We start from the raw sequence: 23,409 nt of genomic DNA, 5'->3' as shown, positions 1-23,409 counted from the left end.
GAAATAGAAGCACTAGCTAAAGCACCAGCAAGGTTGTTGCAGTTGCATGCTTTTTCTTTGTGAACAAAGCCACACGGATGCTATTAGGAATTAAGTCAGAATGGGGGGTCACGATCACCCCTTCCTTGGAGCTGCACTCCAGTAGCATATTCAGTGGTTATGAAGTACACAAAACAGCTGTTGAATATAGATAACAGTGCATGGACTGGTCTATTGTATTATTGTATACTGAAAGTTTGTTTTGTATAGTTCAAGTGATGCAGCAGGTGTTTAAGTGTAGAAGGAATACAACTTACAGATTGGCGATTATGAATTTATAGCTGAAACAAATATTTGACATCCTAAAAAGAAAAATTAAATCTAGAATTACAATTTCAGCTGTGCCATTTCCAGTTAAGTATATAACATGTCATCTAAAGACTTTCCAACATTTTTCATAATAAATCGGTTAATAAATGCAGCTGCTACATTGTGCTACAGGGTTATCCATGACTTTAAACCTTTATTGAGAATGGTTTAATTACAAATAAAAATATATTTATGTATAAAATCCCTGCACGTAAAATACCCCTTCCTTTGCTGTGGACATCATAAAGGAAACAAAGTGATTACACATTTTCAGAATGCATACTTTGATGGACATCATGGAAAACAATGTTTCAGAAAATGCAGATGTTCTGAATACTTGGCCAGTGAGCTTCTTTTTAACCTGAATTTGCATCACGTAGTCTTCTTTTGACTTAGGTTCTGCTGCTTTCTTGTGTTTTCATCTCTCATAACTGTATTCCATTTGACCATAAGAGTTCCCGTCGCAATGGGTGGAACTCCTGTTTTCTCTGTATTAACTTAAACAGCTTTGGTTCTTTATCTTTCAGTTCTGTTAACTATTTGAACCCTGGGTACCAAACATTTAATGTTACACACCATCTGTACATTTCAGACCACTTAGCATGCCCTTATGTCCATGTTTTATGTACAAGCTCAAGATTCACATATGGAGGCAAATTTTCAAGTCTTTTTAAGAATTTTTAATTAGCTAACCAATCCTGCTCTAAAAAAATAAATCCTGTGGCAGTTCAATGCTACAGAATGAACTACCTAATGGAAAATGCCTAGGTTAAGAAACTAAGTGCTCTTATCAATCTGTAATTTACATACCTGTTAATTAGTAACATAGCTAATACGATCTCTCTAAATCAAACATCATTAATTTGGACTTGGACAGAACATTTCCCAGAGCAGTAGCCTTCTGGTGACTTATTTTGGAGGAGTCATAAAGCATTATCTACTGTAGATTTTGTACTCTGGTCATTTTCTGGGTTTCTACTAATGTATTTATCTATACCACTCATAAATTACATCCTGATTTTTATTTATTTTGCATATATAACTGCCAGAATGTATTCCAACTTCACCAGTGCTACGCAAAATCAGATGCATAAAGTTTCTTGTCACGCAATTCTGTTCAGAACTTTTCAAAGGCTACTGCATTTTACATCTGTTATTATTTTTCAGCCTCTGTGCACAGAAGCACTCTTGATTCTACTATGTTTGCTTAATGTTTTCCATGTCTTATAGAAAGTCAGCAACTGATAAAAGATGTCTTTTCTTAGAATTTTTTTTATCACGCTGAAAGTAGGTTCCTATTTATTATTTCTACCACTCAGTAACAATGTCCTTTAATTGTTCCACACAGTTCCAGAACTTGGACTGTTCTTTTCCTAAAACCATGCCAAAGGTGTGGGATCTCTGTCTTAAGTGCAAAACAAAGTTTTGTCAGCTTTATGTGAGTACTAACAATTTTTCCTACCCATTTTAATATAGGCAGGACTGGAGATCCAAGACTTGTAAGCAATTGTGATGGACAAATCTGAAGTAGGTGGCTATTTCCTACACTTTTACAGTGCTCCTCAGCAAAGTAAATAAACTCAGGTAACACATGAAAGGATTATGAATGGGCTGCTAACAATTTCACTTCAGAGTGTCTGAACAAAACTTCAACTTAATGCAAATACACCTGAAGTATAAGAATAACTAGAGTTTCTGTCTTTTTTACTGTAGCAAAGAGAAGTCTGTATTCCCCATTTTCTTAATTGATTTCAGCTCTTAGAAGGTCACTAAATTAATACCAATAGCAAAGTTTGGCTCAAAGTATGATTCAGCATTTCAGTTGCAATCCAGTCTCTCCTGTCACTTAAAATTTACAAACAAAATAATATACCATTAGTGTGTGAATGAATATTTTCTGTATTTGCTTAATAAGTTTATATTTAGATTGGGCGCATCAGAAACTGGCATGTATGGATGTCACAATGCTCAGAGTTTTTTTTTGCAAAGAGCCACAAAGACTCCCATGTCCAAAAAAGTGTTTAAACATTTGGGGTAATACAGAGTTCTGGGCAGTCATCTGAAAATACTTAGCCAAAAGAGATGCAGTTTGTAGTGCAAGGGATCAATCCCAATAACTGCAATTCAAAACTTAATCCAGTGACATAAATACTAAAACTGTAAGGTGAATTTTGTACACAGGAGATTTTCTAGAGTAAATGTTTTAATTCCTACAATACTGGTGAGCCAAAAGGCATTTTCATATTTGAAAGTGGTTTAAGTTAGTATTTCTTCCTTTCACAATACCCTGCTGAACCTCAGATCCCTAAATTTAGGATGAAGATCAGCCCTTGCTGCTTTGAAAGAGAGAAACAAGTATTTTCTATTTTTTTCTGGTTTTGTTTACTTAAACCTACGTGTGTATTACCAAGTGTTAAAGTTCATACATTTGGTGCTTTTTTTCTCATGTGTTTAATTTGAAAATAAGCTTAAAGTGAAGAGGCTTAGGGCCTGTATTTTGAAACTGCTGTCAAATGTGCAGTGTTAGAAATGAGAAAAATGTGTGACATACATTGTAAGATCAGATACTTCATTGGGAATAAAAAGGTAAAGACAGCATTGCAATATAGTCCCATCAATGTCTATAAAGCCTCCCTTGTTTAAGATCCCACTGCAGTTCAGGAGCAAGGTCTCTGCAGGGGGTGTCCTGAGACAAGCAGCCAACTGCCATGCAGGCTGCACCAGAAAGGACCAGAAGTATCGGGTGTGGATGTCAGCTGTCTGTATAGATGAACAGAATATCCTCATCCGTGCCGTAACTTGTCCTGGCTTCCTCAAAGTTACTGATGCTGGTGCAGCATGTTCCTGTAAAGGAGGAATAAAATGTTAGTAAAAACTCAGAAGACGCCTGTGAAAGGCTCCTATTCTGGGTCTAGCAGCATCTGCAAAGAAAAGTACTGTATATAGAGTAGATCTATTGTTGCTTGTGTTACAGCTTTACTCGCTCAAGTAGATCTTCTCATCTCCAAGGCTCACTGAAGTAATGAGCTCACTGAAGTAATGCTATAAATAGGTCTCGAAGTGGTCATCTTGCTATACTCTGCACATAGGTACAGTGCAGCATCTCTCACTAGCCCATCTTGAAGCCAAACAAGTTGCTAGAATGTGTATCTTAATGACTCAAGTAAATCACAGCACAGAATGCAGCAATAACTTCGTGCATGTAGCACAACCCTTTCTGCCAAATTGGTTAGTTATGCTTGAAATACATGCTAGTAGGGGAACTCCAGCTATGGCTCTGTGTTATGGATGTGTTAAGTAACGAGGTGGCTGAGAATCCACCCAAAAGGAGCAGGCTACTCACGGTCAGCATAGGCAGGGTTGTTGTAGTAAATACTCCCTGAGGCTTTGTTGTAGCCACACAACACAATGAAATGGCCCTGGTAGTCAGGATTCCTGCAGAAGCACTTCTGTCCAATGGGGAGGAAGCAGCAATATTTGACAGGACTTGAGCAAAGATCACACAACAGCAGGACTGCATTCACTAGGACGATGGCTACATGACCTTGGGACAGGTGTTTTTGGATGTCTTGAACAGTTACTGTGCTGTAGGAAAAAAAAAATCAAGTTTATTTGCAAGTTTAGGAAAGAGACTGGCATTCAGTGAAGCTAAACCCTCCAGGCTTTGCTACAAAGCCTGACAAAACCTGTGCTATTCACGGTCTTTTGATCTCACTGCTGCTCCTGAAGTGCAGAGCAACAGCACTGGATTCTGCAATAACATAGATGTAATCTCAGAATGTATCAGGTGCCTGGGAGAAGAGTATTAAAGAAGTTGGCAACTTACTCAGTAATTTAAGAGACTTTTGTTGTGGGAAAATCACAAGTGAAATGTTCTATCCTGCTCTTAGAAAAGCTTAACTCCGAAGCACCAAATCTTCATCGACTGAGTGGCTGAAGATCATGTAATCACTAACCAACTTAATGCATGCCCAAATTTGTCTCTTTCACACAGGAATATGCATCTCCCAGTTGCAAGTTTGGACTACCTGATTCTTTTGAGGCTGTACTTCTATAGTACCTCTTACAGAAAGCAAGTATTAACTAAACATAACCTATAATCTCATCTGTTAAAAGCTGTCCTTCACTGAGGCAGATGGTGTATTCCATATGCATTAGAACTCATCCCTTGGATGTGTTTCAGATGTAGGGCTGCGTGTCATACCTGACTGAACTTGTTTTTTTTAAATCTTTCCCAGTGTTGCTTCTCCTCTTTGGTGCCCCAAGCTCAGTACTGCACAGGTACACATGTATTCTGTCCCTGCCTTGATCAAGGACGCGATCTTAAGATTTCTAAACCAAGATGGACTGACCGTCCCTTCTCTCTTGACACAGCTCCAGTTAAACAGGTGGTGCCTGCCATACAGACTCTGTGTATGTTAAAAAGGACGCTTAACAATTCTGTTAAATGAAAGTTGCATTGCAGCATTCAAATAATGTTGTGGCTGCCCAGTACCCTCTCTTTTCTCATTCCTAATCACTTACCCCACTTCGACAGAGATCTAAACCAGCTTCACTATAAAAGGGGGTGCACCTCAAGCTGAACATGGATTAGTTATTTCCCATGAATAACAAACATCATTGTCAGTTATAGGTGGTTAAACAATTCTACAGTTTTTCCTCTTTTCCTGGGTTTACAATTCTTTCATTGAGGTTCTTTATTTTATCCTCCCATCAGCAAAGGCTCACATGCCAGCTTTCTCTTTGTGCTTCTGTCTAGGAACAGAGACCTATAATCTTTGCATAGCTCTAGGAACAATGGGCTGTGTGTCCACATAGCATTCTCCTTAATTCAAATGACAATGATACTGAACAATGGCCAAGTAAAGCTCTGTAGGCATTCCCTACTTGGGTAGTCTTAATGGAAAATCAAATTCAAAATATAATAGCCAACTTCTGTCAACATTTGCTAATCACTCTGTCATGACTACTGTTCCTTGAATTTCATTATTAACTCTTTGCGTCCACTCTTTTGAGATATAAAGTAAAAAGACTAATTCACCAAAAAGGCTGTGGGTCTCATTTCAGCCTTTCACGAGTTTAGCTCATTGACTCCAAAAAAAAGCATGAAGCCCCCAGTCTCCAAAGAGCAAAGAGAGAACAACAAGCTTACCACTTCTCCACCAGCACCTTGCAGGCTTTGGCTTGTGCAAAGAGCTGATTCACTCGGTTCTCTTCTGTGTCAAAGTGCTTCCTATAAAATGACTGGAGATAACAAAATTTATGAACTGGAATGATGATCACCTCAGGTAATCCACCATTTACAATGTCTGCTAGCAAGGGCCTGTGTCAGTTGGAGATCTGGCTATGGGATAAGAGCTCTCTCCCTTAGTTCACTGGTAATAAGAATTCTTGCTTTAAATTATCAGTTTAATTTCATTCCTGGTCAGTTACTGTTGCAATTTCCAAGCAGTGGCTATTCATCTGCCAACATGAAAGAAGGCTGTCTGGTTTCTACTGGGCAGGAGGCTGCATCAGAAAAGTCGTTGCTTCTATATGTGTCCATTGGTCCCCTTGGTAGCAACCTTGAAGAAGTTCTCCACAGACATGAAGGCTGAACTGGCCTCTAGAGGTGGTTCCTCCAGGCCAGGGGTGAGGCATGGTGGCAGGGAAAGTGTGGAAGCACAACCACTGCCTGGGCTGTACCTGTTCTGAAGAGAGCTAGTGGGTTTCAGTCTCCGAGGCTGTTGAATAGTCTGGAACCTTTCGAGAATACTACACAAAATCTTTTTTAAAAAATTCATATAATGGGACTAAAGATATGAAATACATGGGATTTTATCTAGCCTTGCCTTCGGAACTGATTCATACCAGTTTGGGCAACAGACAAACCTTGTTTACAGGAGCTATAGTTAACCATCAGTAACACAGCAGAGCTTTTCTAGCATGACGCACAGCAGTTTCTTTTAAAACTGCCTGCTGTTTCCCAGTAGGTAAGAATACTAACCTGATTTTTGTAGCCCTTGTCCACTCCAAGCGTCTGGGTGCAAAATTTATGCTTAACACCGAAGTGCCGCATTAGGTAGGCCAGGTCAATAGTCCAGATACTCTTTGTTAACTGGAGCTCTTGGATGGCTTTCTGAAATTCATCATTGTCCAAGTGATTCAGGTACCTATGGGGTTAGTAAAGGTAGGGGAAGGGAAGCACAGATCTTAGGAGAAGCAAAATGTGTGCTGTAGCTCAAGCTTCCACATCACAGGAAGGAAAAACTGAAACAATGGGCTTGGCTAAGAAATAACCAAAAAACATCCCACAAATGAGCCACAAATTTAAGGGAAGGGAAATGGAATAGGGAATATTTAACTGGATTTATTGCTGACTTTTTATTAGAAAAGTACCAGTATCTCAACTACTTTATAACGCTAGAAGTATACAGGATGCTGTACAATAGGCAAGCTATACTGAGCAAGTACAGAACTCTGTCCTGAAGGGCTTACAATCTATACATACAATCTTAATAGAGCAAACACAGAGAGGAGTGTTAAAGACTAAAACTTGCTTCACACAATAGATGGATTTCAAAAGGAGGAACTGCAAAGGAAGTTGGCAAACTCGAAGGAAGCTCGTCTTAGGTACTGATGACAGAAAAGGCAATAAAGGGGAGATGGTCTTGAGAAAGTTTGGGATGTTGCAAAGGGATGGAGAGGGGCAGTAATGAAGAGTTCTGGAAGTCAAAACAAATGGAATTAAATGCAAAAAAAATAATACTGGAATTGAGGAAGCAGGGTAAACAAGGTCAGATCAACAGGGTGAGAAGATTAATCTTAGAGGCTGAGTTTTGGGCAGACTGGTGTGGCAAAGGGAATGAAGAGGCAGAGGTTACAGTAGTCAAGATGGGAAATTACCAGCACACGGACTAACGTCTTGGTAGAAGGGATGGAGAGAAATGAAAATCTTCTGCTTCATATCTACTAAGTGGACATCTAAATAGGTATTTCTCCTGCACCTAAGCTCATGTTCCTCTGTGGAAGGAAAGAGGAGTTCAGCAGAACAGCTACTGGTTCGAAAAAGAAAGAAAAAAAAAAAAGAGGGCAATACAGTGCATTGTTTTGAAGTTGAAACTACTCCTGGAACAAAACTGTTCATCCCCCAGATTTGGGGCTCAGCAGGACCGAGGCAGTATATACTCACAAACTGGGATAAACCTACCCATTGCTTGAAAATACAGAAAGGAATTACATGATCTGCTGTGGTAAATACCAAACCTGAATTATAACAACAGGAAAGAGGGATAACTTTTTATCAGCTTAAGCATGCCAGCCTGCAAAGTTCTTAGACTCAGTGCTGAACGGATTATTTTCAATCAAAATAATTACTCAAAAGGTCATAAGTCTGTCTTAGTTTCTATTTTCCCTTGCTTCTCCTGGAGGGCTGTGCTAGGCCCTGGCAGTAGTATTTCTCCAAGGCCACCCAAGAATATGTGCTCTTGTATGACTCAGTCAAACTCTCAGCTGCTTCTGCATGCCCCTTCTCCCTGGATGTTCCTTCCTGATCCCCCTCTCCCACGGGATGGGATTTCCCACCCCTTCCAACAAAACCAGTGACTTACTGGAGCACCATCCTGGAGCAGGCCAGCCCACAGTCCCAGTGGTACAGCTGCTGGATGATGGGCACTTTCAGCTGGACACATTCAACTGCAGTGAAAACACCCCTTTGTGAGCAAAATGTAAAAGGCATCAACCCATACAGGAATGCTTTTCTGTACCTCAGCGTTCTGTAGTGGGAGAAGCTTGGGAATGGGTGGTCCTGGAATACACATAGTAATAACATCCCTTGTATTTCCTTTAGAGGTGGCACTGTGGTGGTTTCAGTTTCAGAAACACCTTTTAAGACTTGAAGGGCTCTAAGTGTTTTTGGCTGTTATTGCTACTTCAAAGTTAAGCAAAGTTAATCATAAAAGGTTTTTCCAAATAACCTAACCTTTGATCTGGAAAAGACCCTTGAAAACCTCTGTTAATACAGGGTCAGGTCAACTACGTTCCTGGATGGGGATAAAATGCATTCAGTGTTGGTTGGTACTTCTAATGTAGCTTTATTTATAAAACGCTATGGATAATGCTAGTTGTAGTGGTATAGTTTTAACGTAGCTTTATTTATAAACGCTATGGATAATGCTAGGTGTAGTTTTATGCTGCTCCCTAACGCAGTTACAGCCTGCTGTAGGGACGAGCCAATCCCGATAGCCTGGACTTGATTTCTCCGCAGTTGTGCCACTGTTTAATCACGACTTCGAAAGCCGGCACACCCCCGGTACGGTCAGTGCTTTCCGAGCATCTACATTACGGTGCTTCTAACGCAGTCTCCTGAAGACAGAAATAACCCCCCTGGGACCAGGACCCGCGCCTATTTTGTCCTTTTTCTCGGCACCCCCCGTTGTTATTGCTACCCCGGGCCTGAGACGAGTCCAAAGACCGATTTCGTGCCGGGTGCCCGGGGAGGCGGCGGCAGCCTGCAGCTTCCCCACCTCCAGCCGCCCCCCGCCGCCCCTCAGCGCCCCCCGGCCTCCCCGCGAGCCCCCCCCCAGCCGCCTCCCGGGGCCGCGGGCGGGGCCGGCACTGACCTGGCGGCGGCGGCGGCTCCCCCCCGGCCCCCCGCGGGCTCCTCATGGCGGCGCCGGGTCCTGCCGCCCGCTCACTGCCCGCCGCGGGGGAGCGGCCCGGCCATGCCCCGCCGCCCGCCCGGCTCCTCCCGCCCGCCGCGCCTCGGGGAGGAGTGGGGGGGGGGGGGCACGGAACCGTCCTGCCGGGGCGCGGCGGACCCCGGGCGGCTTTGGCGGCGGGGCGGCGGGCAGGGCCGGAGCCGGCAGCTTTCCGCTTCCGGGCTGCGCTGCACGGCGGGAAGGTGGCGGAGCCATTACGGTGCGCGCGGGATGGGCCCGGCTGAGGCGGCGGCGGGCAGGGGAGCGGCGGGGCCGGGGCCTTGGGGCCGGGGTTTTGGGGCCTTGAGGCCGAGGGGGGTGGCTGGGGCTGGAGCCGTTCCCGGACCGTTCCTGGAGGCGGCCGGGGCAGCGGCCTGCAGAGCGGGTGTCCGCTATTCCCCGGTTTGTTTCCCTGCGCCAGAAGTGTGGGGAGGGCGTGGGGTTGGCGCTGGCTTTCGGCCCTTCCTCCCACAGGCGTCTCTCTGGAGAAGGTTTATCGATACGTGCATATGGGGCAAGAGACAAAATCACCTCCCATAGGGAAAGCCTATTACACAAAGCATTATAAAGCAACTTGTACGTTATTTCCGTTATTTTTACTTTTTTTCCTCCCTTGTCGCAGGTGTAGAGCCACAGCACCGCAAGCATGTCGATTGGAGTGCCGATCAAAGTGCTGCACGAGGCAGAAGGCCACATCGTGACGTGCGAGACCAACACGGGAGAAGTGTACCGAGGGAAGCTTATTGAAGCTGAGGACAACATGAATTGTCAGGTATGTGCTGTAGAAGGATGGAAGGCAGGCAGGCAGGCTGACCTGGGCTTGGAAGCGATTGTCTGCAACAGATGGACAGCTTGATTTAAAGACCCTTGGTTTTAGTCTTCGGATAAGTAAAACTGTGCTACTGACGCCCTTACCGTAGTAATTTGGGATTACTGAGTATGCCGACAGGACACAGATTATTTTTCTGGTTTTAAGAGCATGATTGGGAATTCGTGTCAATTTTATCAGAGTTGTTAAAGTTTTGTTCTCTAAACAACTTTTCTGCAGAAGTTCTTTATTTAGTGCGTCATTGGAGCTGTTTTTAATGCACGTGCCTTAAGGCATCCCAGGAGGCTTAATTTTGATTGTCTGTATGCAAATCATGGTTGAAATCAAAATGCTTCTGTAATAGTTACGGCTAGCAGAGGTTTGTGAAAACTAATTTAATACAAGAAAATAAGTTTTATTAGCTTTGTTTTCTACTCAAACTGTGGAGAAGGTAAAAATTCTGGTTCCGCTTGAATAGTGGCACGTTTAGGAGTATATTTAAATGGTGCTGGATGCCTTGTATCGCCACTCCAGTTGAGAAGGCAGCATGTTTGGAAAGTCTTTGCCTTTGGTACTTGAATCCTGGCTGTATATTCTGCAGGCAAGAATAGTGGGAGCCCAAAACTGTGCTAAAGGCTTCTGTGAACGCTGATCTTTATTTTCCAGATGTCCAACATAACAGTGACGTACAGAGATGGGCGAGTGGCACAGCTTGAGCAGGTGTACATCAGAGGCAGCAAGATACGGTTTCTAATTTTACCGGATATGTTGAAGAATGCTCCTATGCTGAAGAGCATGAAGAATAAAAACCAGGGTTCTGGAGCTGGGCGAGGAAAAGCAGCTATTCTCAAAGCTCAGGGTGGGTACAGTCTGTTAATGATTTCGTGTCTGTCCTCCCCATCCTCTCTCCGTTTTGCTGTAGAGGAGCTCGGTAACTTCGGTCTCTATCACCGAAGAAGCATAAGCTGTAAGAAGCTGAATGACTATTTCTTGTATAGTTTTTGTTTCATCTTACGGTGAGAGTTAAGACTCAAACTGTCCCATGCACAATATTGATGTTGCAATAGTTCAGGTATGTTAAGTAGTCTTTGTTAAATAGAGACTTGATATAAAATTTCAGCTTTGGTTTTCCAGTGAAGGCAGCTGCCAGCTGTTTGGACTACTTGAGGAAGGATTCAGGTGTTCTTGTTAAACTTTTCTGGGGAAAAATGATCAAATAGTAAGATGATACTTAAATTATTGGGAAACAGTAATTATTAGCATTTCATCCTCATTAGTACCTTTCTCATGTGTGCAGTCTAGTTACAACAAGACTTGCTAATAGTCATGAGCTCTAAAGTCCTTGGTTAACTCTAGCAAATGCAGTAAGGATGGGTGTGGGAGTAACAGCTGCTGAAACATAGCAAGTTCAGTTGCAAATTCTAGGGAGAGTATGGGGTCTTAAATCTCATTGGCTACAAACTTTGTGAGTCAGATTAGAATGACACAAAGTGTGTTAATCTTTCATTGGTCTTCATACACATTGGATCTGTTATAAATAGCAAGACTGTAACTATTGGTTATGTTTCCTTACACAAGAAACTTTTGCTTACTGTGTCACATTCTGAACTTAACCCGAATAGGATGGTTTAGTTTCCATTCTTCTAAGCAAGAGTCTTTGAGAGTTATTTATTTTTGGTTTTGTCAGTTTTTGAGATAAATATGCAGTTATATCAAATTCATGTAATCCCTGGTGTTTTCTTTCTTCAGTGGCTGCAAGAGGAAGAGGTCGTGGTATGGGCCGTGGCAACATCTTCCAGAAACGAAGATAATTTTGGCCTTGTCCAATGTGCTTTTTTTATTAGGGGGTATTAACTGTACTACATGTGTGTTGCTGTCGGTTTTGTTTAATAAATATTTCTGAGAAGAACTTGTCTGCTCTTATATGGCAGGACTCCTCTTGGTCACATTAGAGTTCTGGCTTGTTTCTGTAGGTGGCAAATACATTTTAGGTTGATTTCGACCTTAAAAGTGCATTGTTTGGGAAACAGCAGACTTGATATCTAGATTTGACTTCTTTGTACTTTTGTGTGATGCGTTGAGTTTTAAAGATCATCTTGCTTCCTTTTTCTTGTTTAATCCTGTTGTTATTCACTCTAAAGAATTAGAAGCTATTCTTGATGAAGAATTTTTAAATGTTTTGAAGTTGTGTTAGCATCTGCATTTATGGAACATACAGCCAAATGGAGGCAGCTTCCTGAGAAGCAAAGCAGTGTTCTTTTGCTTCACATGGATCTACAATAGATACAGGTCTGTCTTCAGATTTGTACGTTGAGCTTATTTTCTTGTATTTTGTATTTTTTCTCTTGGTACACAGGAAAACTTTTCACTATAAACACCTAACTTTAATATTTGGTGGACAGGCTCTTCTAGCCTGAGTCTTGAGCCTGCTTGCCTGAGGTGAAAGATTTGATTCTAACCCTGATAATAGTCCACTTGTTTTTCCTCTTGCCTGGGAAGATAAGACAAAAAAAAAACAAAAAAAACTCGTTGTCAAGGATTAATTTGAAGTGTTCTGTGAATCTGAAAGGTGTATGGGGAAGGTCATAAGGATGGTTATCTGTTAAAAAGGCTCTTTAAAAAGGCTAATCTTTTGAACAAAACTTAGGCCTAACTTTCGCTTCTGTTTTTAAAAATCTATACTTGGTCACATTGATCACCAGCTCAATTGTAGGAAGCCAAATTTAGTTGTAGCTTTATTCTGCTAAAAGTATGGTGTGGCTGTTCTTACCGATATTAATGATTGAGATATTTAAATTGAACGCGCCTGTACCTAACTGCATACTTGCATACAATCAATTATCAGTCCATACATTCATAAGAAGCTATCTAGTCTTGCTCTTCTCTGATGTGTAAAGACTCTCCGTTGTGTGCAGACATGAAAGTTGAACTAATGTATTCAGTTGTTGAATTGTCTGTAAATAAAGCAGCATTTGATTGCAGATCACTGGAAAACCCCTGCTATTTTTTTTTTTCTGGTTAGTAATGATCCTAAATATTTACATGAGAAACATCTATGAAAAGTTTGTGATGTGTTTGGGATTAATTTATAAAAAACTTTGCCTTCTTATGCCTAGATTGAGGAACCTGACTGAAAGACAAGACAGTTTTCACAAAAATGCTTCCAAACACAGCACGTGAGCCATGCTCATATAGCAGTAATGCTTTCCCAAAGACAGTATTTCAAAGAATCACAGAAATTCCATCTTGAAGTGAGTACCTAAAGGAATTTTGTAGTGATATTGAACGCTTTTTTGTGGGAAATCTGTTGTTCCTTGTATCTGCAATCACTTGAAAGAGAACCCTGACTGACATTAGCTGATCAAGCCCTTCTCCTCAGAGTACATCTGTGTAAAATCCTGGCAAGCAAAACTGGTGGTCTACCTGCAGAGTGCAACCTTTCTAATAACTAGTAGAAACAGTTGTTTGTACTTTGTGGAGCTCTAATATTCAGCTTGTTTCCAGCTCTTACTGTGGGAGAGGACATTTGTTGCTTTCACAGAATTTCCTCCCCATGCCTACATAAGTTACTGAATTTCACAAGAGTGTTTTGAGAAAAAGCATCTTAAAATCAACATGAAGCAGAAGCCCATTTTGAGTCTTTGTAGTAGATGCCCACTTGAGACTCTCCTTTTTTAACACACAAAGGAGAAAAGAATTCCATCCTGTTGCTATGCCCTGAGCTTCATAATAAAAATTGAACTGTCTGCTTGTAGTAGTCGTGCTAAAGCCTGGGATCTCTGGAGATGGTGGGTAAGACTAGGTGTGTTCTCTTGGCAGCCACTGGCTTTGCTTGTTGTTACTAGGTGGTGGTATGTGAGATGTCAGCTTCACTAGCAGATAGCATTATATCTATGTTATATTTAGATGTTTTCTATTTGTAGTCTGTTAATTGTTTTTTATGCATTTTAATACACCAGGTTTCTGTCGCTAACCTAATCTGAGTTTTTGTACACTGGAGTTACTCTACAGACAACAGGTAGGATAGAGATGGCACAATGCATTGTTTCCTGTATAACCTGAGGCAAGTGTCTGCTGCAAGATTTTACAGGATGCTGCTTCAGCAGCTATAACAGCTTTTTCCTCCCAAAACAAACACCTGATAAAAATCTGAGATTGATTAGTGTCACAATAAATTGCTATGAATATAACCTAGTATAGGGTGGGGTGTGGTGTTGAAGGATGTCAAGCTGTTCTGCTTTAAAATGGGTGTTGTCCTGGCAGTGGCTAATGTAGGGTGACTGCCAAGGGAGCTTACTGTTACCTTGTTTAGGAGCAGGAGATACAAGAAGTGTGCACACAGTTTGAACAAAGAGAAATCACTTTGCTGGAACCCTTTTGGATCTGGCTTCTAGTGGGTCTCCCTGCAATCTCTATGGGAAGCTAATAGTGAGGCTTAGTGCATTTTTTTTATTTTCTTATAGCGACTATCAAGTACTTCCCAGCCTTCAAAGCTTTATTTTATTTTTCTTAAAAGCCTTCAAAAAATATTAATAAATGGAAAAGGAAGCAAGCCACAGATGGGGAACTTGACTAAAAGTACTTTTTGGAAGAGATTCAACATTTTGGCAAGACTGAAAATCTGTCCCACTGGCTTTATCTCTCACTATTTCCCTCTGGCTCTTAAATAGCATGTAGCCCTTTTCTGAAGGATACAACTTCTTTTGCAGAGGGCAGGGAGAAATGGCACCATTTTTGACCACAGAGAACCACTGGAATGGCAAAGGTTTTGAAACACCCAGGGAACCCTAAAGAACATAACTGTTAAATGTAATTTACTTAAATTAGAGCTGCCTCACAGTAACATATTTTTTGTGGATTATTTCAACTAATGATGATTGCATTACGTTTTCTATTATTTTTAGAAGTTCCTGTTCTTCCTTCCCGCGCAGTGCCAAGCTTCTGTTCTCTCCATTGAGATCCCTTCTCTTCCCTGAAACAGTTGGTGTGCCATTCAGCAGCACTGAGGGTAGAGGGGCAACCAAGAATGTCAGAAACAGGAACCCTCTGTAGTAGGTTTGACTGATGTACTACAGGGTTTGTTCTATTTGCTTTAAGAAGTTTATACTCCACTTGATGTTTCTCACCCTTTATTTTTGTAGGTGTCCACTGAACACTGCAAAGAAACTTTTTTTTTCCAACTAGTGTTGCCTTAGCTTTTAAGATTTGCTTAAAACATATAACAGCTCTGATCCACCTCAGCTTTGACGAAGATACTGGATTTTGTATGAGCAAAAAGCTTTGCACTGTGAATTCAGTTGAGGCTGAGTCTAGGATGAAATGTTTACCCTCTTCAGAAAGAAAGATACTGGGAATTAGTGTTGAAAAGTTTGAAGTTTTGTAATTGTAGGAATGAAAGCCAAGACAAAGATCACTTAGCAATATCTTATTTGTTGCTTAAAATTTGACTAGACCAACTGATATGCCAGTTTGTTACAGGTTGTTCTGAAGATCCCGTGTGTATTATCCTTACTTGCAGTGTGATAAATTGAATTTCATTCTAACAAATGTTGTCTCCTCCACTAGATGGCTCTGTAGGTAAGTGAATGAAATACATCAAACCAGAACCCTTTGGAAGGGAAAAATGCAAGAAATGTGACTTCTGGTATAAAATCCATTAGGATAATGCTATTACAAACTCCAGCATGACAATACACAGCCTATTTTCCTTCCTCTTCAGCATTCCCAGTGTTGGTTTCATAGGCAACCAGGTTATTCCATCTTGGTGCTGTGTGTGCCCCACACGTGGCTAATTGGGCATGTGCAGTTACAGGCAGGCATTACAGATTCCTCTAGTTCAGCAATGTACACAATCTATTTCTCTGAGACAGAGGACCCTATGGACAGATAAGGCATCTATCCTTATTTGACACTTCTTTTTTTGTCTCAGATAGCGTTTCTTTTCACTCTGTCATTGCTTTGTGCATGTGCTTATAAACCTCTTCCCATTCAGTGGGTTCAGAGCTTACTGTAGTTCCCTGTTTTCAACAGAAACAGACTGATACTGACCTGAAGCTTTGACATGAATTTATGTGTTTGATATAATCAGTGTAGATATAATCAGTAGAATCACTTTGAACTAATGTGGGACAGAGAAGCTACGCTGCAGCCATGTGAAATGATGTATGGAGAAGTGCAGGTAAAAATTCACCTAGTCTTCCTGAGTGAAAAGAAATAGGTTGTGCTCTGGTACAAAACCACAGAGGAGACACTAATAATAGCAGAGAAGAGTTAAATGGCTGGAGAAGGTATCACTTGAAAAAATTGCTTTGTGCAGAACTGTGGGACCTTTCCTCACCAAGCAGGTGCTTTCATCCCTTACGTGCGCAGTTCTGCTCACCAGGGGGTCTAACTTCCATCCTAAAGCTATACTTTTCTTCAGTTCATTTTCCGAGGGTACTCTGTGAAATATCAGTCTGAGAGGTATTGTGTTATGAAGGAGACGCTGGGAATGGATGCGGTGTAGATGAGGTAAGTGGCGAGCTATGGTATCTCTTCTCAGAGACTAACTACAGGCCACATTGCAAAAGCCCCACTCTCTGGAGTATTAAAACTTGGTTTGTACCAACTCTAAAAATTGTGGGTGATTCAGCAGTCTCTTACTCTCTTCTGTCAGTGAAAGTCAGAAGTTAAGGGATATGGGCCCTCAATCTGCAATGTCTTCCAGAAAATCTCTTCTAGAAGGGCAGAATGGAGTGGAAGATGTGAATTTCTGTTGCTGATAGTCAGGGTCGCTGTATGGTCTCTGTCTCATAGCTACTTAAAGCTTCACAGTGAGGTTTCATTTAAACTAGAGAAGTCCTATCTCCTTTTGCCATTGTGATGTGAACAAGGATGGAAGGTTCACATCCCAGTGGAGTCATGATCTTGTGATGTAGCAAAAGGTGGACTTCTGAGGTCTACAAACAAGTGTCAGTGATCTGGTTGCTCATTTGCCAGCCATGAGTTAAAATGGAGGAAGAGCTCTCCCAGAGTTCTTTGATGTTTCTGTGCTCGCGAAGGCAAAAATTAAAATCTGGACTTGCACCTTTTTGCAGCTAAGCTGATTTCAGACAGTAGGGGTTGGTCCTTCTCCTTTCAGATTAGATAATGATAACTTCATGGGACTGCTGTGCTTTCAATGTTTCTGTGGGAGGTAATATAGATACACCACATTTAAAGCATGTTCTAGAATTGCCTTGAAACAAATGCTGGTATGGGCAGTGTGGTTTTTATTACTTTGCAAGCAAAAGGATATTTTTCCCCACTTCCTAATTTGCTCACGGACAGATTTTGCCTGAGGATAGAAGAGCTACCACATGATTACAGTGTACTAGTGCCTGAAGCTGCCAAAACCGCGCTTGCCTGCAAGTATCTAGCCAGATCAAGTTGCATTTTAACTGCTTTAGGTGTCCTGGTGTTTCCTGGTCCTGTAATAATAGTTCTTCATAGTGTCAAGAGTACTTTGGAGGTAATGAATAGGGAAGTTCAGCCCTCTTCTATTAATTCTAGCCGTTCCTCGAAGACTAGGGTATGGGATTATTTAATGCAGTGTAGAGACTGACGTTAGCGTATGATATAGCCAGCAGGTTTGGGATGTTTTTACTTCACCCAATTCAGACATTTAATGAGAAAAGTATTTCGGTTTTGTGTGTGAGCTGGTTGTTCCTAGTAGACAGGCTATTATTCCTGGCGCAGGGCCAGACATTGCATAAGCAAGCATTGTGTAGTCCTCTGCTGCTGAGCAGAGACTGTCGAATAGGAGTCTATGAAAAGTGGAGGTTTTCCAGCATCATTAATTCAGGGGAGAATGTTGAAGCCCTGGCAAAGAAAGAGATTGTTTTCAGAAGATGTGTAGTTATGCTGAGAGAAATGAAAAGAATGGCAGAAAAACACTATTATTGTTTGCAGCAAGCATTTAATTTGTTCTTCATTTTCTCTTGATTGGAGGCATAAACATTTGTTGTCTGATTGGGGGTTCACCCTATTTCCAGCTCCGTGGAGAGGTGCTAGTACATCCACTCCAGAGCAAACCACTGCTTGTTGTGAGGCAAAACTTCTCACAATTTTTTCCATAGTGCCTAAAGTGTTAACTGGGAGAAGAACAGAGCACTTAGAGGGAATATCAGCAGCACTGGGCTGGTGATGCAAGTGGAAGGTAATGGGAATGCCTGGATCTGCAGGGAGATGGTGTGCTAAGTGAAACTGGCCATTTGGCTTATTCATGGCTCCATGCTGTGAAGTGCCTGACTGCACAAGGGCTTTCATGTTTGGTTTTTGTTGTTGTTTGTTTGCTTGTTTGTTGTTATTGTTGTTTTGTTTTGTTTTGTTTTTTAAAAAAAGATTGTCACCTTGTGTTTCACAAGGGGAGATGGAGACCAAGCTACCAAGAGGTTCAGACCAGGATTTGAAGACAGATTTAGGCCCATAACTCCTGTTGAAAGACCCATGTGGTGGCATTTTAGGTTGCTTATTGATATCTTTACAGTCCTCTAAAATCTGAAACATACTGCAGGGGGAATAATTCTTTTTTTTTCTCCTGACACATCGTCCAGCTGAGACAGAAGTGAAGTGTGGAAGTTTTTACTCTTCTATAACAAAAAAGGTGTTGCTGTTTTTTTGCTTCATGACTGAACAAGCTTTCTTCATGTCTGTAGAACAGCTCCACAGTACTTTTTTTTTTTTTTCAAATCTCAGTCATCGAAGATCACCATATAAAACTGCACATCAGAGACACCTCCAGAGCCAGAGAGGAGGGCATCATTTTGGCTGCAGCCTTATTCACCTCTTGCTTTTGAGGAGAGTTTGGATGCAGCAGTGGGGAGTGCTGTGTCCTGGGAAAAGCAGGATTGAATGCGCAAAGAGGAACTGTTGTTTTCACCTTTTCTCTGGGTATTTGTTAGGATATGCTGTCTATGTGTTGTCTTTTTGCTACAACCTTCTTGTCTAGCTACTGAGCCAAATTTGACATGGAATAAGTGGATGAAGCTCTAGGGAACTCATTAGAGGTTTTTCATGTCAGCATTTGCCTCCAAATACATGAAGTTTAATGCTAACCTTAGGCTGAGATTCGTATCATGGGACGTGCTGAAGCCTCTGGCTAGAGGCTGCGTGTGGGGAGGGCTCTGGTAGCAGCCCTCGCTTCACCTCAGAGCCTTGTTTTCAGAGAGTGCTTCAACCACCGCTTCTTCAAATGTGATCCTACCCCTATCCTCATGCTGAAACTAATGCTGTGGGACACCCGTGCTAAGAGTTACACAGGGAGGATAGCACTAGCAAGCAGCCCTCGTTTCACTTTGGCACTCTGATCCCCCTTTACAGCTTGGCTGTCCCTGAAAACAGCCCCCCCTAACGAACACCACCCCATTCCTTCCTGCATTGTGGCATTTTGCCATTTCTTATTGCGATTTCCCCGAGGGGCTGAGGGGCTTGGCTGAGCCATGAGGGGAAGCTGCTGTGGAACCTTCTGGAACCGGCAGTGCGCGGGCAGGGCAGCCCGGCTTCTCCTCAAGGTGGCCCCTGCAGCCAGCACCTCGGCACAGGCCCAGTGCAGGGCAAGATGGAAATAGGTCAAAAATATGTTACAGGGGTGACCCCTGGCGGCATCCTGCTGTTCCCTGAGGAAGAGCCGTGCCGGGGAGTGAATGCCCGGCTCGAGAGCCCAGGAAGGCAAAGCACCTTGCCCGTCTTCTCTCCTGTGGGGCGGCTGAGGTGTGTGCCTGGGAGTGTGCTTATCTGGCCTGGCTTCATCTCTGCCTAGGGAATGGCAGGTAGGCTTACTTTCTTACTGTATTGAAGAGGGTCCTTCTGTGTGTTACCACAAGGGAGTCTGCGTTACGATCTTCTGAAGCAGCCCACGCTTGAGGAGTCAGTGAGCGCTGCCGATTTGGAGGCACCTCAGCCAGCTAATACTTCCACAAGCATTAGCAACGCAAAAGCTCACAGGAGATGTTGCCGCCTCTCCTGCTCCTGACCTTTCAGCTCAGGAGGTGACAAAAGGGCTAATCTCTCCTTTTGTCTCCCCCTGTTAGCGGTGAGAAGGCGGGGGCTGCCCCTGAGGGCCCTGGGCTGAGGGGTGGGCCTCCAGGGCTGAGACACAGGGGAGGGCATCTGAATATCGGAGACCTTGGGCCTCTCAGCGTCTGGTTCCACAGCCACGTTGTGCCTTTGGTGTCCTCCATTTCACTGTCTTTCGACTGCAGTCTTTGAAAAAAAAGCCACAAAAAACCTGTTGGTAAAATGAGCAGTTTTGTTTCGACAACTTTATTGTGTTGGGATACAGAGGGAGCGTTTCCTTAGACGGCAATGGTTTTGGTGTCTGTGGTGGAGCCCTGTGAGGGTGCTGAAGTATTGGTGTACCTATCCAGAGGCAGACATGCTTTCTCAAGCATAATGTCCACCTGAGCTTGAAATTCCCAGGGAGGGGAATTTTTTATTTTTTTAATTTTTTTTTTCTGGTGGACTTGCAGGCCACTCTAGCTGTGTCTGCTAGTTCCAGTCAGTGTCCTTGAGCTGAGCACCAGCCAGTTGGTCCTGGGGTTACCTCTGTGATGTGAACCTCTTCAGTTTTTGGTCGGGATCTCCAGAATAAAAGAGGTTATTCTGTTGCAACGGAGTTCAGATAAAGATACACATCTTTAGATGAACTTTGCTTCACAAACCAAACAGCTTAAGGGGAGTATGGACAAAGCTCTGCTCAGAGGTCTGACAAGACCTGAGGGCAGCTGCTGGTCTGGGGAAATGCTGTTTTCCAGTTTTCTGTGGCCATCTCTATGGCCATGTAGCTGTTGGATAGCTTTCCAAATGCTTCCTGTCATTGTATCCAACTTAAGGCATATTGCCTCAAAAATGGATGGGGAGGAATAATCCTCATGAAGAAGTGCAGAAACAGTCCGATCAGTAAGCAGTAAAGAATCTATTCCCCACCCCTGTGACATGCCTGCGTGCGAGTTGAATAAGCCTGATGCTGTAGCAAGATGTGTCAATGTTTTTGTGGTTCACTTGCTTTTGAGGCCAGTTTGGATGCAGCGGGGGGAGTGCCAGGCTTTGGGAAAAGGAGTAAATGCATGTGGAAGAAACGCTGACTATCCTCTTCACTCTTCTCTGGGGGAGGTTATTGTGTGGTTATCGTATTTTGTGGCTGGTTTCAAATCAGCATCACTGAACTGGAACGCTATCGTGTTGAAGGGGAACAAAAGAGACTCATAATCAAGAACTTGATGTCTCAAAGTAGATCAAGATACAGCCATGGCTTCCTGGAGCGCTGGCCTCAGCTAAGATTGTTCTGGTCTATTTTGTGTTGTGAACTACCTCTTGGCAGCTTTGAACCAGCTATTGCATCTATTTCAAGAGCACTTGTCTGATGCCAGTAAACTGCAAAACAGATTCTCTTGTCCGTTAATAACCATTTCCAACTGCTCCGAGCCTGGGTAGCTGGGCTTTCTGCCAGCTGCCCTTGAAGGCCCTGATACCTGCTGCACTGTCAAGATACTGTAGTGATAAGAGGTTGTTCTGAGACACAACATTTCCTCTTCCATGATACAAAGTGCATGCAGTCTGGTGGTGGACAGAATTACCTCTAAAGGCAAATGCTGAATGCTCTTTTGCTTGCTTTTGGAAGAGGAAACAATTTAAATTTTGGCAACATTGTCAGCAACTGTTCACTAAGGAGCCTGTCAGTCTTCCCCAAACAGTGCAAATTCCTTTATTGTCCAAGCACTCTTCTGAACAATGAATTACAGGTTGAAAAAAGAGCTTTGGTGGTGAGGGCGGGAAGGGCCTTGACAGGTTCTGAAGTGTGTGAAATGCATCCTTACCTCAACAAAACAATTAGCAGTTATTTGGATGGAGCCACGGGAAGGCAGGAGGCTTGTGGTGGCCTCTCTGCTAAGCATCCTGCTACCTGGAGCATGCTGAGGTAATTATCCTGTGTTTTGTGGTCAGAGCTGGTGTAAAATAAAGGACAGAGGAGTGAGGAAGCTGTTGGCCAGCTAGGGAAGGAAGGAGCAAGTGCATTTCTGTTTGAGTCACTGAAAGGCTTTGACCTGTCCCTTTTTCCCTCTGCTGCCTGGCACCGATGGCCTACCGGTGATGCTGACAGTGCTCACCAGCATTTTTGGCCGGGACACTGCAGGTGGGCATCTCCCTCGGCCCTGGGAGCTGGCAGGAGGGCGCTGCGCTAGGAAGGAAGCTGTCCGCACGATCAGTGGAAGTGGGAGTTTGCTGCCTCGTGCAGTGCTGCTGTGTGACTAGATCTGAAAAGGGACTGAACAAGACCAGGAGGAGGAGAGATTTCTAGGGGTATTTTTTAAAGCCTGGAAAAGATAAGATGGTGGGAGGTGTGGCATGGCTTTGCACCTGGTGACCTCTCCTTCTGGAAGGCTTCTTTTGAAGGGTGCACTTACATGTTTCACTCTGAGATTTTTTTGTGAGACTGATTATCTTGTGGGATGTTGGGGTGAGGAAAGGGCTGCGATACTGCTCTGCTCTGCTGCAGCCTCCTCCCTGCTGCATAACACACGTCTCCCCTCAGGCTGACCATTTGTATCTTACGTGCAGAGGGAGGGAGGCTGGGAAACTGCCAGGGATGGAACTTGGTCTGGTGTGTGAGTCTGGGTAGCAAGGTGTGTGCTCCTTGGAGGAGCTGAGGTTATAGCCCTGCAACAGCAAGTACAGTGCTCAGGAGAGTATTCGGTACGACAGGGATCCATCTCCTGCTGTGCTACCTCGCAGGAGACAGAGGCTCTCTGCAAGGCATCCTCTGATTTAGCAGAACAGAGCCGGTCCCTCTGAGTATCAGTGAGGAGACCCGCACCAGCAGCTCATCCTTTTAATCCCCTTTGAGAGCCCTGAGCTTCCACCTCTTGTACAAGGAAAGGCTCATTTGGGTTGCGTTATTCTCTCTGGTTTGTGAACTCAGCTTTTATGAAAACAGCTTCCTTTGGATGTGGCTGCCCGTCCTGCTCCCTGAGCATGCATCTCCTCTGTAGGGCTGTGCGGGGGCATTTCCCTGCTCCGGGGCTGCACGCACACTGCTGTGCTCCACCTGCCAGTGCAGCCAGGAGCTGTCAGGGATCGGCTGGATGTCCTGCAATAGTTTGTCCGCAGCTAAGCTGCAGCCCGTTAGAGTGGATCCAAGGCACTGGTGGCTTCCTAGGCCAGGACCTCATAATGTGCATTGGCACGTATTCATTCACAACCAGCTCTCCATGGGGAGCTTTCTATGGCAAAGCAGCCAAGTGCATATGGAGGAATAAACACAGGTCCCACAGCTGCTCAGCTGAACCAGTCTGTTTCAAGCCGTGCTTTCTCTCTTGCTCCTGGAGCTGCCAACTGGCAGCCAGGCATCACCAGTGACTAGCAGAGAAATTCCCTTGCAAGGGGCTGAATGTCTCCTCTCCATCCTGCTGATTAGTGCAGCACGCACCGGGCTGGAAATGGTCTGCACGGATCCTCCCTGGGGCTGAGCCAGGGACTCTGCAGGGAAGAGCTGAGTCAGTGGTGGCTGCGTGCTGTGGGTCTTGCCTCCTTTCTGGGGCGTACTGCCATGATGGAAGG

General features: G+C 43.5%; 3 protein-coding genes across 3 annotated transcripts in view; 2 read left to right on the top strand and 1 right to left on the bottom strand.

Annotated features, from left to right (window-relative positions):
* Positions 1–478: 478 nt before the first annotated feature.
* GUCD1 (guanylyl cyclase domain containing 1) lies at positions 479–9,126 on the bottom strand. Its single transcript, XM_083803971.1, has 6 exons — positions 8,949–9,126; positions 7,938–8,022; positions 6,335–6,500; positions 5,501–5,592; positions 3,692–3,933; positions 479–3,192 (listed from the first exon to the last, which is right to left on the bottom strand). The coding sequence occupies exons 1-6, from the start codon at positions 8,992–8,994 to the stop codon at positions 3,101–3,103; spliced, it is 723 nt and encodes a 240-aa protein (XP_083660097.1). The 5' UTR covers positions 8,995–9,126; the 3' UTR covers positions 479–3,100.
* SNRPD3 (small nuclear ribonucleoprotein D3 polypeptide) lies at positions 9,093–12,828 on the top strand. The gene is made up of 4 exons (XM_083803979.1): positions 9,093–9,246; positions 9,649–9,798; positions 10,501–10,693; positions 11,584–12,828. The coding sequence occupies exons 2-4, from the start codon at positions 9,673–9,675 to the stop codon at positions 11,643–11,645; spliced, it is 381 nt and encodes a 126-aa protein (XP_083660105.1). The 5' UTR covers positions 9,093–9,246; positions 9,649–9,672; the 3' UTR covers positions 11,646–12,828.
* Positions 12,829–19,486: 6,658 nt separating this feature from the next.
* GGT1 (gamma-glutamyltransferase 1) overlaps positions 19,487–23,409 on the top strand; it is a 66,217-nt gene continuing 62,294 nt past the window's right edge. Inside the window, exon 1 of the mRNA XM_083803908.1 lies at positions 19,487–19,622. The gene's annotated coding sequence lies outside the window, so the exon portion shown is untranslated. The remainder of the gene's footprint in view (positions 19,623–23,409) is intronic.

This window comes from Anser anser, assembly GCF_964211835.1.
Source record: "Anser anser genome assembly, chromosome: 18".
NCBI lineage: Eukaryota > Metazoa > Chordata > Aves > Anseriformes > Anatidae > Anser > Anser anser.
Note: the sequence above shows the minus strand (reverse complement) of the source record. Positions and strands in the feature narration are given on the sequence as shown.